General features: G+C 32.5%; 1 protein-coding gene and 1 non-coding gene across 5 annotated transcripts; one reads left to right on the plus strand and one right to left on the minus strand.

Annotated features, from left to right (window-relative positions):
• Positions 1-1,498: 1,498 nt before the first annotated feature.
• Positions 1,499-4,907, plus strand: LOC105771668 (MDIS1-interacting receptor like kinase 2). Of its 2 annotated transcripts, none has more exons than XM_052632482.1 (2): positions 1,499-4,285; positions 4,368-4,907. In XM_052632482.1, the coding sequence occupies exons 1-2, from the start codon at positions 1,507-1,509 to the stop codon at positions 4,661-4,663; spliced, it is 3,075 nt and encodes a 1,024-aa protein (XP_052488442.1). In that variant the 5' UTR covers positions 1,499-1,506; the 3' UTR covers positions 4,664-4,907. The 2 variants fall into 2 exon arrangements, with proteins under 2 accessions (XP_052488442.1, XP_052488443.1); XM_052632483.1 differs by lacking the exon at positions 4,368-4,907 and having other exon boundaries at positions 1,499-3,909; positions 3,977-4,136.
• Positions 4,908-9,936: 5,029 nt separating this feature from the next.
• LOC105772495 (uncharacterized) lies at positions 9,937-13,016 on the minus strand. Of its 3 annotated transcripts, none has more exons than XR_008196833.1 (7): positions 12,832-13,016; positions 12,622-12,673; positions 12,107-12,153; positions 11,865-11,916; positions 11,693-11,764; positions 11,025-11,208; positions 9,937-10,301 (listed from the first exon to the last, which is right to left on the minus strand). It is a non-coding gene; the product is annotated as an uncharacterized LOC105772495 (transcript). The 3 variants fall into 3 exon arrangements; XR_008196831.1 differs by having other exon boundaries at positions 12,107-12,163; XR_008196832.1 differs by lacking the exon at positions 12,107-12,153 and having other exon boundaries at positions 12,832-13,014.
• Between the last annotated feature and the right edge of the window lie 1,576 nt (positions 13,017-14,592).

Consider the following 14,592-nt stretch of genomic DNA (forward strand, 5'->3'; position numbering starts at 1 on the left):
AGTGTTGAAGTTGTTTACAGTGCTGGGCAGGTAATAGCATTTTGGATCAAGTGTAACATAAAATCTTTCTAAGCTCTGGATGAACTTGAGAAGAAAAAGTAAGGCATTGATTGGTTCTCTTTCCATTGAACAATCAATCCACCAAAGCTCTTTTAATTCGCTCAAATAACATTCAGGTCGCCTACTTGAGAAGACTAGAATGATTTCTTTTATAGAGACCATAACGATAACAAGAAGGGAAAGGGAGTCTCAGTCTCAAAGACGGTGAGTTATCTATATTCAAATGCCTATGCACAACCATTTGTCTGTGCATTACTATTTAAATAAAAATACAGAGTTGAAAGTGAAAGAGCTTTCTTTACAAGGAGGTATTGTTAGAGATGATCAAGGAATATCGTCAGTCTTACATTGTTAGTTGTTTGCCAAACTTTCGCTTGATTTTAGATACACTATCATCTTTCAATCTCTGGGATAGCGTTTTTTTTAACCGCATCACTTCACTTCTTGTATGTGCTCATTTTTTTTAAGACATTGTCATGATGTGAGTTCTTTCTTTTTTATGCTCGCCATTTGTCCCCTTAGAAATTTTCATTTTTAGTTCTGGTATCTTAGTTCTTGTTTTGGAACACTGAATTCATTGAAACACAATCAATTTTTGTTTCAATTATAGTTGGAACAGTGAGATATTCATTTGTACACATCTCCCACTTCAAGCCTCGTATGATATTTTATACTTGTTTAAGTTAGAGAAGAGTTGGTATAAACTCTGAAATGCTATAGCTTGGGACCCAAAAGAGACAAAAGAGAAAAGCTTATTGCCTGCGTGAATGCCCAAATAGAGAGGGAGAGTCTATCATACGTCAAGTATAAAAAGTACCAACAACCATTCACAAAGACTTAGATGCAAGTCAACAATGGTTTGAAAAATGGGTGAGAGACTTATGTTATTGCATTCTATTCATTTTTCCAGATCTTCTGTTTCAAGTCTCAAATGACAATTTTAACTCTGTAATAACAGAAAGGTTGATCTAAAATGCGATTGCTTTGGACCCAAAACAGAAATGAGCTTTTAGCCTGTGTGAATCAAAAGGGACAGTGTATCATACGTCAAGACTAAAAGGGGCAAAGGTCTCTTGACCTTGAATGGGGCTAACATAAATTACTATAATACAAAGACTTCAACTTTGGAGTGAAAAATGGGTGAGACTTTTAATAGTTAGTTCCTATATAGAGGGAGATAAAAGCTTATTGCCTATGTGAATGTCCACATCTCCATTTTGTAGTCTTATATGACAGTTGTCTTCTTGACACTAAATCGGCCAACATAAATTATTATAATACAAAGACATAAAACTATGGAGTGAAAAATGGGTGAAAGACTTAATAGTTTTTTTATTTGAGGGTTGAAAGACTTAAAAGTTAGTTTGATCGTACAGGCTACTGCAATTAACCTATATATAACCTTCATATCATAGCTGTTACTTGCATGCAGAGCATTTGTTACTCATGAAGAGTTTAACCTTGCTTGCTCCCTTACTCTTGTGTGTTACTTTACTATTTTCTTCTCTTAATGTCGCTTCTGATTCTGCAGCAGAAGCATTGGCAATCCTCAAATGGAAAGCCAGCCTTCAAAGCCAAAACCATTCTGTTTTGCTTTCCTGGAATACTTCCAACGACCCATATACCAAAACAAGTCCTTGTGCTTGGTTTGGAATCCATTGCAATCATGCTGACAGTGTTACTAAGATTAACCTCACTGGCTATGGTGTAAAAGGTACGCTCCATTCATTTCCATTCTCGTCTTTGCCTAATCTTGCAGAGTTGGACCTTAGCATCAATGAACTTTATGGCATAATCCCACATAATATCAGTCAGCTCTCCAAACTAACCTACCTCGATTTATCCTATAACCAGTTCTCTGGGCAAATACCACCTGAAATTAGCCACCTTCTACATCTTCAGACCCTTCACCTTGCTGGAAATCAGTTGAACGGCTCAATTCCTCAAGAACTTGGTCAGCTCAAATTTCTCACTGACCTTGCCTTGTGTAGCAACAAGCTAAATGGTTGCATTCCTGCTTCTCTTGGTAAACTAAGTCGACTTCTTTCCTTAATTCTCTTTGATAATTCCCTTTCTGGTCCCATTCCTCCAGAATTGGGAAACCTTAGGAATTTGGTTGAAGTTTACCTGGACACCAACCATCTAACTGGTCCAATCCCTTCCACGTTTGGAAACTTGAAAAAACTGACGGTGCTTCAGATGTTTAACAATAGTCTTTCAGGTCCCATCCCCTCTGAGTTAGGGAATATGGAATCTCTTTCTGAAATAAGCCTTTATCACAACAATCTATCTGGCTTGATCCCAACCTCATTTGGTGACTTGAGACATCTTACAGTTGCCCAACTTTATGAAAATCAACTCTCTGGGCCAATTCCTGAGGAGATAGGAAACTTGAATTCTCTTGTTGACCTGGAGTTGTGTGAAAACCAACTCAATGGCTCTATTCCTGCTTCACTTGGCAGTTTGAGCAACTTGGAAATTCTGTTCCTCCGAGACAACCGACTCTCAGGTTCCATTCCTAATGAAATCGGAAACTTGATGAAGTTGATCGTGTTAGAACTAGACCACAACAATCTGACAGGAAATTTGCCGCAAGGCATTTGCCGTGGTGGATCACTTGAATACTTCACAGCAGCTGACAACCAGCTTACCGGGCCAATCCCTCAAGGGTTGAAAAATTGCACTAGCTTGAAGAGAGTCTACCTTGAAAGAAACCGACTCAGAGGAAATATATCTGAAGATTTAGGCGTTTACCCAAACCTAAGATTCATTGAATTAAGTGACAACGAACTTTATGGTGAAGTGTCTTCCAATTGGGGATTGTGCAGGAGCTTACAGAGCCTATCTATTGCAAGGAACAATCTCAGTGGCACAATACCAGCTGAGATTGGAAACTCACGTCAGATACACAGGCTTGATCTTTCTTCAAATCATTTAGTTGGGGAGATTCCAAAGAAAATTTCAAAGTTGACATCTTTGCTTTATCTTTTTTTGAATGGGAATCAACTTTCTGGTAGTGTACCCTTGGAACTAGGACTTATGTCCAAGCTTTTGTATCTAGATTTGTCTGCAAACCAATTGAGCAAGTCCATCCCTGAAACTATAGGGAATCTGTCCAGGTCATTCTACTTGAATTTGAGCATCAATCGGTTTAGCCAAAGAATTCCAATTCAAGTAGGTAAGTTAACTAGGCTGGTTCATCTAGATTTGAGTCATAACATGCTTTCAGGGGAGATTCCAGGGGAATTTCAAAGTTTGCAGAGCTTGGAGACACTAAACCTTTCTCACAATAATCTCTCTGGTGAAATACCAGCCTCTTTGGAGAAGCTCCGAGGCTTGTACACTGTTGACATTTCAAGTAATGAACTCCAGGGTCCCATTCCCAACTGCCAAGCATTTCTAAATGCTTCAGTACAAGAATTGGGACGGAACAAAGGATTATGTGGCAATGCTAGAGGCTTACCGCCTTGCACACCTTTTTCTAAGAAGGGTCACAAAAACAACAAAACCTTTTTAGTAGTTATGTTCTTTCTTTTATCGGTTTCTTGTCTCTTGATTTCATCAATTGCTTTGTTGTTTGCCTTCAAGAGGAAGAAAGATACAGATGAAGAAAGACAAAGCAATGCAAGTGATGAAATATTTTTCTCTGTAACTCCCTTTAATGGAAGAATATTGTATAAAGAGATCACTAGAACCACCAAAGAGTTTGATGCTAAATATTGCATTGGGAAGGGAGGATATGGAAACGTATACAAAGCAGAGCTGTCATCAGGAGATGTTGTAGCTGTGAAGAAATTCCATCCGTTGCATACCGGTGAAATGGCAGATCAGAGACAGTTCCTAAATGAGGTAAGGGCATTAGTAGAAACAAGACACAGAAATATCGTGAAGTTCTACGGTTTTTGTTCCTCTGCAGGTCATTCCTTCTTAGTATACAAGTACCTTGAAAGGGGTAGCTTGGCTTCAGTTCTCAGTAAGAATGAAGAATCTAAGAAATTGGACTGGAACAAGAGGGTGAACATTGTCAAAGGTGTTGTTAATGCCCTCTCCTATTTGCACCATGACTGTTCACCGCCCATTGTTCATCGAGATATAACAAGCAACAACATTTTGCTTGATTTGGAGTATGAAGCTCACCTTTCAGACTTTGGCACTGCTAAGCTTCTCAATCCAGACTCATCCAATTGGAGTAATATTGCTGGAACATACGGATACATAGCACCAGGTGATTTTTCATTTTACTTCCATAGATGACATAGCATAGAGGATAATATTTGTTATCAACTATTATTTCTTTTTCTTTGCAGAGCTTTCCTACACCATGCAAGTTACTGAAAAATGTGATGTGTTTAGCTTTGGAGTGCTGGCATTGGAATTGATAGTTGGGGCATATCCGGGTGAATTTCTCTCTAATCTATCAATTTTAACAGCAGAAAGCATTCCACTAAACAATGTGTTAGATCAAAGTCTTTCGCCTCCACCACCAGAAGTTGTGAACAAACTCATATTCATCCTGAAGCTGGCTGTTTCATGTTTAAATATCAATCCAAAATCTAGGCCAACCATGCACACTGTTTCTCAGCTGGTGTTCGACCACATCTAGTCCCATCTAGGACTCTTTGATCTTCATCTAAGATACCACCTTAGAAACGTTTGGTATTTGCTCTAATGTTGTTTCTTTAGCTGTTGTGTAGTTATAATGGGTTAATGGATTAGCATTTTTGTACCCTCAATTACCTTTTTCCTTGAGAATTGCTACTAGCTTGTTGGTAGCGCAACAAGAGTTGTTTCCGATATTTGTCTGTGACAGTTTATCATAAATTGTATTCTAGTATCATCTTTTCAAAGGTTTCATCCTCTAATATTGATTGGGTCCTTCAAAGAGCTAAGCCTTTCGAAGCTTTCAACACCCTCCCTATTGCTATTAATCCAAGTCGTATTGTCTCATATTAGTCCTACATCAATTAAAGGATTCGCTAATCCATTTATTAATGCTCTCAAATTTTAATGTCTTCCCCATTCTTTCTCTAAAGGGCCATACCTATATCAACTATCACTTGTATTTCATGAAGTGATTTTCTTTTAATTGAATCTACTTGACCAGCCTCCATTAATCCTACCTTGAATTAACTTAAATGTAGAACTCAAAGGATGGAAGAGTATGTTCTTTGAAAACCTACCTCGCTTTCTTCAATTGTAATACCCAACCCAAAATAAAATCTAATTATCTTTTTAGGATTTTATTTTATTTTACTAAAGCCTACTATGAAAAAAATTGCAATAGGTGGATTAAAAGAAAGATGAGAGAAAAACATAAGAGAACAAAATTGGGGAAAATGAAGGAGGATGGAAATTGAAGTTCTAGCCATAAATTCCCTGTTTTGATTGTTTAAAGAAATATTTATTAGATTGCTACAATTTGATGGAATTAGTTGAAAGAAAATTGATTAGTGAATTGACTTTGTAAAATTATTAGGTTTTATTTTATCACCTATTAAGAGATATAAGTATGATTTTATTAGACTGAAGGGTTAGTAGATTAATCATAGCTTCCAACACATCAATACTTAATAAACTAATTTGCACATTCAAGCCTATATAATCAAGCATATATAGTTAATAATCCAAAAAGTAAAATTCAACCATGTTAACATTATAAGCTAAACTATTAAAATACTGAACTTTTTAAGTTACAAGCCCATCAACCTAGTTACATGCTATAAGACTCAAAACATTTATATATATACAAAATTGCAACGAAATGATTTGAGTTGAGTGAAGAAAATGAATGCTTAATCTCGAATTTACTAAAGCCTCTCATCGAGATCTCTGCACAAAAACAAATATAACCGTACGCTAAATAATATATACTCAATTATACTAATATGATTTGAATTCAATTATAAACGTAATAACATTGAATAAACAAATAAGTAAAAAGATTAAATATATTATTCATTAGCCATTTCAATATCAACATTAATATGCATATACCTATAAACCACTATTCCTTTAGAAGATTCATAATCATTTATCATTCCAACATGTTCATACTTGCTTACAAATCACATTATCTTCAAGGTATTTGCATTTATTTTTACCATATCAATTTCATATATCATATTTCCATTATTATCAAATTTTACTATACAAATGTTTAACAAATAATTTCACATTTTAGCCTCTATTAACATAATCGAACTCAAAAACGGATATTCGGATAAATCCACCAACACACCAGTATATGCACCGAAGTGCTGACCATACATAAATTCACCAATTCTACCAATCACACCAGAATACGCTCATACTCTCAAAGAAATTTGAGCTGACGATGACAATTTGTTCTCGACCCTCAAGAAATTAGAGAATTATAGCAATAGACCCTATGACATGCCAACTATACCCGTGACTCTATCCAACAACGTTAATAGAGAAATTTCATAATTAAAGACATATCATCAAGAAAGCATATACATATATAATCAATTTACCAAATGATCGCAAAACACATAGTTTGGCATATACGTACCTTTAAAATACAATCTCATTGATAGTTTACCATTTTTGAATATTTTACGAGTTGAACATATTCATATAACTATTTAATGAACTCAAATTATGAGAGTACAAATTAGATTATCTATTTGTCAATGCCATTGGCTTTCCCTTTGCCTTTCGATGTCCCAGTGTCGTCTTTAGCTATGTACGAAAAAATCGAATACGGGAAATTAATCCATTATACAATTCAGACATAAAAGCATGATGATACAAGCCCTTATATTCGAAACACTCGTACCTCACAATTCACCGAATCAAATTTAAATATGACTAACAAATATAGTACAAGAACTTCCTACAACCATTTTTTATTATCAAACCTCAAGTTTTCATCCCTTACAATTAAGTCATTAATAACACATAAATTATCAATTTTCTAAGTTTGATTCAAGCTTAATTTAACACTTTTTACTAAAATTTTAACATATTCTACTATGATCTTAATTTATATCAACATGCATGAAATTAAATCTTTAACCTCAAATATTCTCAAGTTTTTCCATCAACGGAAAACCATATCAAAGCTCACTAATTCACTAGATTAACTAATGGGTTCGCTATTAACAAAAATCCTATTGAAATTCAAAGAAAACAACTCGCTAATGCTTGATGCAAGGTGCAGCAATGGTGGCTTGATGAAGAATTCTTTCTTTTGTTTGTTTGTCTTAGCCGATTAAGGAAGAAGAGAACTGAATTTTCTCTTTCATCCGACTACTTTCATATTTATATGCATAATTAGCATAACGCTTGACATAATTATTTCACTAATCCATGGGTTAATCGACCCATAATATTAGTTTGTGGAAAACGATTGATATGGCTTTTACTTAAATATTAACATGAATTAACAATGATTTTATTACTACTAAAGTCCTCGACATAATTATACTCAAGCCCTTAAATATATATTTTAATTCCCAATTAAAACCACTTTTCAGTTTAGTCCATGTACTATAATTATCAATTGACCCAAGTTACTTCCGCTAAACGATTCACACCTAAATGGACTATACCAATTTCTAGTGACTTGTTTTAAGAAATTTAACCCTAAAATTGAATTTATCGATGTCGATAAAATTAAGAATCGTTACAATTTACTGTTGTCATAATCTCCCTTTTTTGACAAAGATGTCAAAGAGACTTCTTCTCACCATATGATCTTCTTTAAATCAATCCAGCAAAGTGCATAAACATCCAATAAAGTAATAAGGTTTAAGAACAAAATCAAACACAACCACAATGAGCTTCAAGTATGCATAGTTCAGATATAGGACCTACTCTGTCAAACTTCTTATTTTATTCAACATTATTAATTTCTTATCCAAAATTTAGGTAAATTTCATTATAAATGTCACAACTGAATTAATCCATAAATGGATTTAAAAATATTTTAATTCGGGTCCTGTTTAATGTATTGTAATCTATGCAATCTCATCTATGTCTTTATTTATAATAGTCAAGAGAAGTTATGTCCCCAATTAGAATTATAGAGGACATAATAATCCTAACATGAGTCATTTCCTCTTTCGATGACTATGCATCATTTAAATGAACTAATAATATAAGTTTCTCTTGCATTATAATCAATTCTCGTAATGCAAATTAATATTAATTAAATCTTAGATAATCGGTGATTTAATATTTGTTTCTTCATCTTATTTTTCATGCAAAACTGTTGAGAATAAAATACAAAAAATATTAAATAGTCATGTTAAAAGTTTATTAGTTCAAAATAATTAAAAATATTACAAGTAAATTGCGGTGAAATAATTGGGCTAAGGGCACAATTTCTAACAAAAAGTACATTCTTAGGTTGGAATAAAGCTCCCTTATATTTTCCTTTAACATATTAAAGGATAGCTTATGCAATACAACAACTAAGTTTTTCATAACAAATTCTGTTGGAAAAATTGATTAAGAAAATTGAGCCATTTTGTTATTTATGACAATAAATTTATTGACCGAAGTAGTACATGTACTTTGTACGAGGCGATTAAGTCGATCCTGACTTTTAACCGAACTACCTTCTTCACTATCCTTAAATTATAAATTGCCTCGAGCGTAGGCTTGAGCAACACAAATCAAATCTCTAAATGAAAACTTTTAATTAACCTTCAGTAGGTAAGTTTATTTCTCTCTTTCACTAGTAACAATACATTTTTCCTAGAAAATAGAATTTATTCCTGTTAAATATTTTTTTACTATTTTCTCGCAGAATAACCAAATTATATGATGTGTGTATAAATTGTATAACTAGCATTTCTTATTTATAAAGAAAATGTATAAAATTTCTATTTGAATAATATCTAATTAAATAATAATATTTTAATAAAAATAACTATAGTATGGGGGTGGCGACAACCTTAGTAAAACACTAGGGGCACGTTTGGTTCGCTGTAATGGAATAGATGCGTAATGGAATAGAGGCGTAATAGTATTCTTGTGTTTGGTTGAATGGAATACAGGTGTAATAGCATAAGGGAAAAAACTAAAATGACTAGATCATACCCTTAGCAGAATTTTTTTTAAGTTGAGGATTATTGTTTTGTTATAAAATTTTAATAAGATTATTAATATAAATAATAAATATTTTAATCATATTTTAACATTATTATTATTAAATATAATTTAATAAAAAATATATAATTTAATAAAATTCTTAATATAATTATTCTTATATGAATTTACTAAAATCATAATATATAATACTATAAAATATAATTTAACATAATTATTATGAAATATAATTTAATAAAATATATAATTTAATAAAATTCTTAATATTAAATATTCTTATATGAATTTACTAAAATCATAATATATAATACTATAAAATATAATTTAAAATAATTATTATTAAATATAATTTAATAAAAATATATAATTTAATCTAAAGTTTGAATGTGTATTTACCTAGCAAAAATCAACGAACTCTCATGTAACTATAACCTAATAATATATGATGTATAATTAATATTTCGTGACTAATTAATAGCATAGAGATAAATATAGTATACGATTAAAATGCTAATAATTTATAGTATACAATTAAAATATTATAAATAAAATAGTAGTAAATGATATATAAGATAAATTAACATATAAATAATTCATATATTTAGAAGGAATAAAGATAAATTTAGTGTGATAAAATACAACATTACTTTGAAATCAAGGTTGCGAATTAGTTTTCGTGCAAGCTTTTCCAAATGCTATATTAATGATATTGAACAAGTAGTAATGTAAAGCTCTTTTCTTATATCCTTCAAATACTTCAACTGATTTCTCCATTTATCAGCAAAATAAAAGCCATCCTGATCAGCAAAACAACTTCCAAATATAGCATTTGATCCTGTCATCCTCATAAACAAACAAGTCAACCCCCTATCACAAGCCTCAGTTCCCAATAGGCAATAGGAGAAAAACAAGATTCCAGTGGCAACATAATTCCAAAATATATAAACATGCATTTAAAAATTTTTAGATCAAACATCAAATTTACTGGCAATGCTGCAACAAAACTGCTTCACCGCTTCAAAGTTGTTATCGTCAAGGGAGAAATTGCTCAGTCTATTAACCATGGCATCCTCAGTAACTTGATCAAATTGGTACCTATTCCTGAACAACAAGTAACTCCCACATTCCCAGGCTGAGATGGCATGAGAGGCTGCACAAGTTTTCTGTTGGATGGATTAAAATTAATCCATCAGTAAGTTTTCAACAATATTGAATCCTCCAATTTGACATCAATTTTGATAAAACAAACCTACCACAATCTAGATTGTAATGTTCTGAAATTAAAGATGACAAAATCATACATTCATAAGGCTTTTCTGTTTTACATTTTCTGTCTCCTTGTTCTTCATAAATGATGATTGTCTACATATAAAGCTCTACAGATGCTGCAATACCCTATCATCTTAAAATTAACTACTATAATTTGATGTGACAACCAGTAAGCCTGTCCAGTTAATGATATCAAAACTTTGCTTTCCTGCTAGTATTGCAGATCCCATGATAGGTAAATATATTATGTTCTTAAATAACTAATAAAAATTTGACACACGTCCGTATACTGCCACATCACTAGTGTAATTTTCCTCCCTATTTAGACTATAACCCATCACATGGCATTATATTGACAAGTGATGTTTTTAGTGGGTAATACTAATATTGAACATATTTGCTTCACTCATCATTTTGCACATCCCATTTACTCTGTTGGTCCAAGTACGATGTTTTCTAAAAATACTTAATAAAAATGTACAGGTCCATACTTCTCAACTAAAGAACAGTTTATTGTAGGTTCTTTTAAACGAAATAACTTGTGAGCAGAAAACAAGCTTATTTTCACGATGGAATTATACAAAATGTTCATACATCAAAAGATCATGTCTACTAACCTCAAACCGATAACTCAAACAACAATTTGTTCAGTCATGACTTGCTTTAGCCATATGGATTATGGATTGTCAACTATGACTTCACTGCCTGCTTTATGTATCTTAGAGCAGACCGCAACATTGCCCTAGCTTTCCTATCAGGAGTGCAACCAGACAAAATCATCTCTTCATATACAGCTGGGACCTTAATCGAAACCACACAGAGTATCTTTAAATAACAAAACATGGATGTTACAATTGAAAATAGATGATGCATGCAATGCATCACGTTAAGAGCAACTGATGTAGAAGCAGAATTGATCAGACCAATACCACAAATCTGTTTGATCTTTCAACGTTTTTTAGTGGACAGGAAAACTAGAATAAATGTTGCTATATGCTACAGAAGAGAGGGGAGGGGTGAGGGATTGTCAGATCTCGGTAAGATGCAAGTTTATAGTTGTTTCAGTAGATGGTGACTTACAACCGAGATTCAAATCTCCAGTAACTATAATCAAATGACTCAACATAGTCATATAGGGAAAAAGAATACAAAAACAGCAAAAAGCAAAGCTAGCATGCAACTGATCCAAATGGCTATCTATACAAAGGCACAGAAAATATTATTTGTGATGCAAAAAAGCAAAGGGCTATTATCTCGTTCTCATAACAGGAAGGACACGTTATACCTTATGAAACTTGTCAACACGGATAAGAGCTTTCATAAGTATGGTATATGTGACAACGTCTGGTTTCACACCCTGTATATAAATTGAACTAGATAATAGTGTCATAATTATGACCTAAAAGAATAGTACCAATAACTTCAAGGCAAGCAAACGAAGGTAACAGGGTACTCACGTTTGAATATGCAGTAGCAGCCTGTAGAAGAACATTCATTCTGCCATCAATTCTAACAACGAAAAGATAATTAATAGCAGTTTGTCAGTTTGCCCTTCCAATAGAGGTGATCAAGTGCAATTTAGCAAATAAAACTGTTTATAGTGATATTCATAACCCCATTTCAAAACCAGAGGTCACAATACAAACAAACTCACACATACAATAACATGCAAAGCCTGAGAAAATTAACAAGAGAATACCATAGATATCCTGCTGAGGTTCTGCATCAGTATAGCTGCAGCTAAACCTACATCCGGCTAAGACAAGTCAACAGTTTCAGAAAAACATTTACCTCTAGGCTTGGGTTCAACCATAAATTTAATTTTTTTTTAAAAATTTGTAACAATATGAATCTAGTAGATAGCCATTTAAAATGTTTCAGCTATATCCGATAGCTCTTTGGTTCATAAAAGAAATTCCTAAGCTACCTCAAAGAACAAAGACTTGCAATCAGAAACTATGAGGCTTCACAGAATAAACTTTCTCGGATACATCACAGAATCATACTTCACCTCAAGAATTATTTTTCATGGAACAGAAATATACAAAGTTATACGCAACAAGTAATAGAACCACATTGAAAAAGTTTTCATATGTTCAATCGAACATGCAATAGAATCAGTCAAAGAAAAGCCGAATGAAAATCATAAGAAAGGAATCAAAATTAGGAGAACAAAAAACAAATATTCCAGATTTGAGTAAAAGCAAAACTAACCTGTAAAATAAACAGGGAACCAGCTACCTGCTAAAATAATGAAGGTAACGACCTGTCACTCAAAACTGAAGAGTTAGAAAATGGAAAAAAGAAAAACGAAATCGATTTTACAGAAAAGAAAAGAAAAGAAAAACAGGTAAAGAGTGCGAGCATTTTTCGTTGTTAGAAGAAGAAGAAACAGAAATCGATGGAAGAAGAAGCAGAAATTACCTGTGCAATATCGATGGAAGAAGCAGAAATCGATGAGGGTAGAATATGGAATAGAAAATAAGAAACGGTAAGGAATCCCTAATCGGCGCTCAGCGTGGGGAATGCCTATTACGGGCAACCAAACGCCCGTTTGGTGGTGGGCCCGCATATTAGGGGGAATGCACTCCTATTCCCCCAACCAAACATAGTGTAGGGTTTGCTGCCACTTACATGGTATAAGGCCAAGTTGGGTTTTTTTTTTATTGAGTCTAATTTTATGTGTTTCTTACACTTTAATCCAACATTTATAATTTATCCAACCTAAAGTCTAATTTTTAAAATATTAATTAATTAATTTTTCAATTAAATTATTTTTTAAACTTAATTCTAATTCTATAGAAGTCATTTCAACTTTATCATATCAAAATTTATGAGAAACTATATTTAATTGCTCTATTCAACAAATTTACGATGATTAATTAATTTAATTCATACTTCAAACTCTAATATTTTATTTGTAATTAAATAAATAATAATTCGAAGAAATCAAATTAATTCCTATGTCTTTTTTGTACTTAGCAAGAAAACGCATTCATTGTAGATAGTGATGCATGCGATCTATTTTTCTTACTTCATCATTTTCATTCATTCCATATTATTGGTTCTGCATGCAATTCGTTTCTGGTTATCTCGAGCTAGGGAGGGACTGATTGAACATATATAATTAGGCTCAAATAATTTGTAATTAAATTCCAAATTTTCACCTATTAACTATAACATTATTCAGTGAAGAAGTCATTCTACTAAAGTATCATGATTAAGCTCTCCCGTATTATATACCATTATGAAAGTCACTCATTGAGTGCTCGTCCAATGACCTTGTTATAAGTGTGTTAAACTTATAGAATATTCTCAATCTCTTTGGGATAAATCAATTCTCCCAGTATAATCATATTTTATCTCACGGTAAGTATTACATCTTCTTTTATGAAAAGTTAATTACTAACAAATAGTAATTAAATCATTTCTCACAAATACAAATGACTCATGACCACACTAGTTTTCATCTATCATGTAATGTCGATGAGAGAATATCATTTCCTCTTTAATTGGGCTATAAATTTCACTGTTGTGAAATGATGCTACATACTGCAGAAGTTGTATACCCGACGCACCAGCTTTCAGTTTCTTACCTATTTGAACTCAAACTTTCACTTACATAAAATTATACGAGTCATGCATACATAGCTCATCATCCACTCAAGATTGAGGTAGGCCACACTATGAAAGTTACAAGTAAATAGATTCATAAACAGATTTAGGATTTATTTTACTTGGGTCCTATATGATGTATTGTCAATCCAATCAGTCACATCCATGTATGTATCTTTTAGGATTTAATTCGCTTCGATATCTAATACAATGTATCTCCTCAATTGAACTTGATAAATGTTATATTAGTCCTTTAATTGATTTACTCAATTTCAATTAGACTAAGGATATGTTTAGATTATCTACTAATATAAGCTATCTTTCCGCATTGCAATCCTACCACACAATGTTGCTTAATATTAGTTAAATATTAGATAATCAAGAAACTAATATTTGCTTTCATTATGCTTTGTGTGCAAAAATCATTGAGGAGAATATACAAAAGATACTAATAATCTGATGCATATTTATTTAAACCATTGATATATTCAAAAATTACAAGTACATAGTTGAAAATACTACACTGAAGACACTAGATCCCAACACATTCATGCTAACATGTTTTAAATT

Source organism: Gossypium raimondii, chromosome 6 (assembly GCF_025698545.1).
Source record: "Gossypium raimondii isolate GPD5lz chromosome 6, ASM2569854v1, whole genome shotgun sequence".
NCBI classification, from domain to species: domain Eukaryota; kingdom Viridiplantae; phylum Streptophyta; class Magnoliopsida; order Malvales; family Malvaceae; genus Gossypium; species Gossypium raimondii.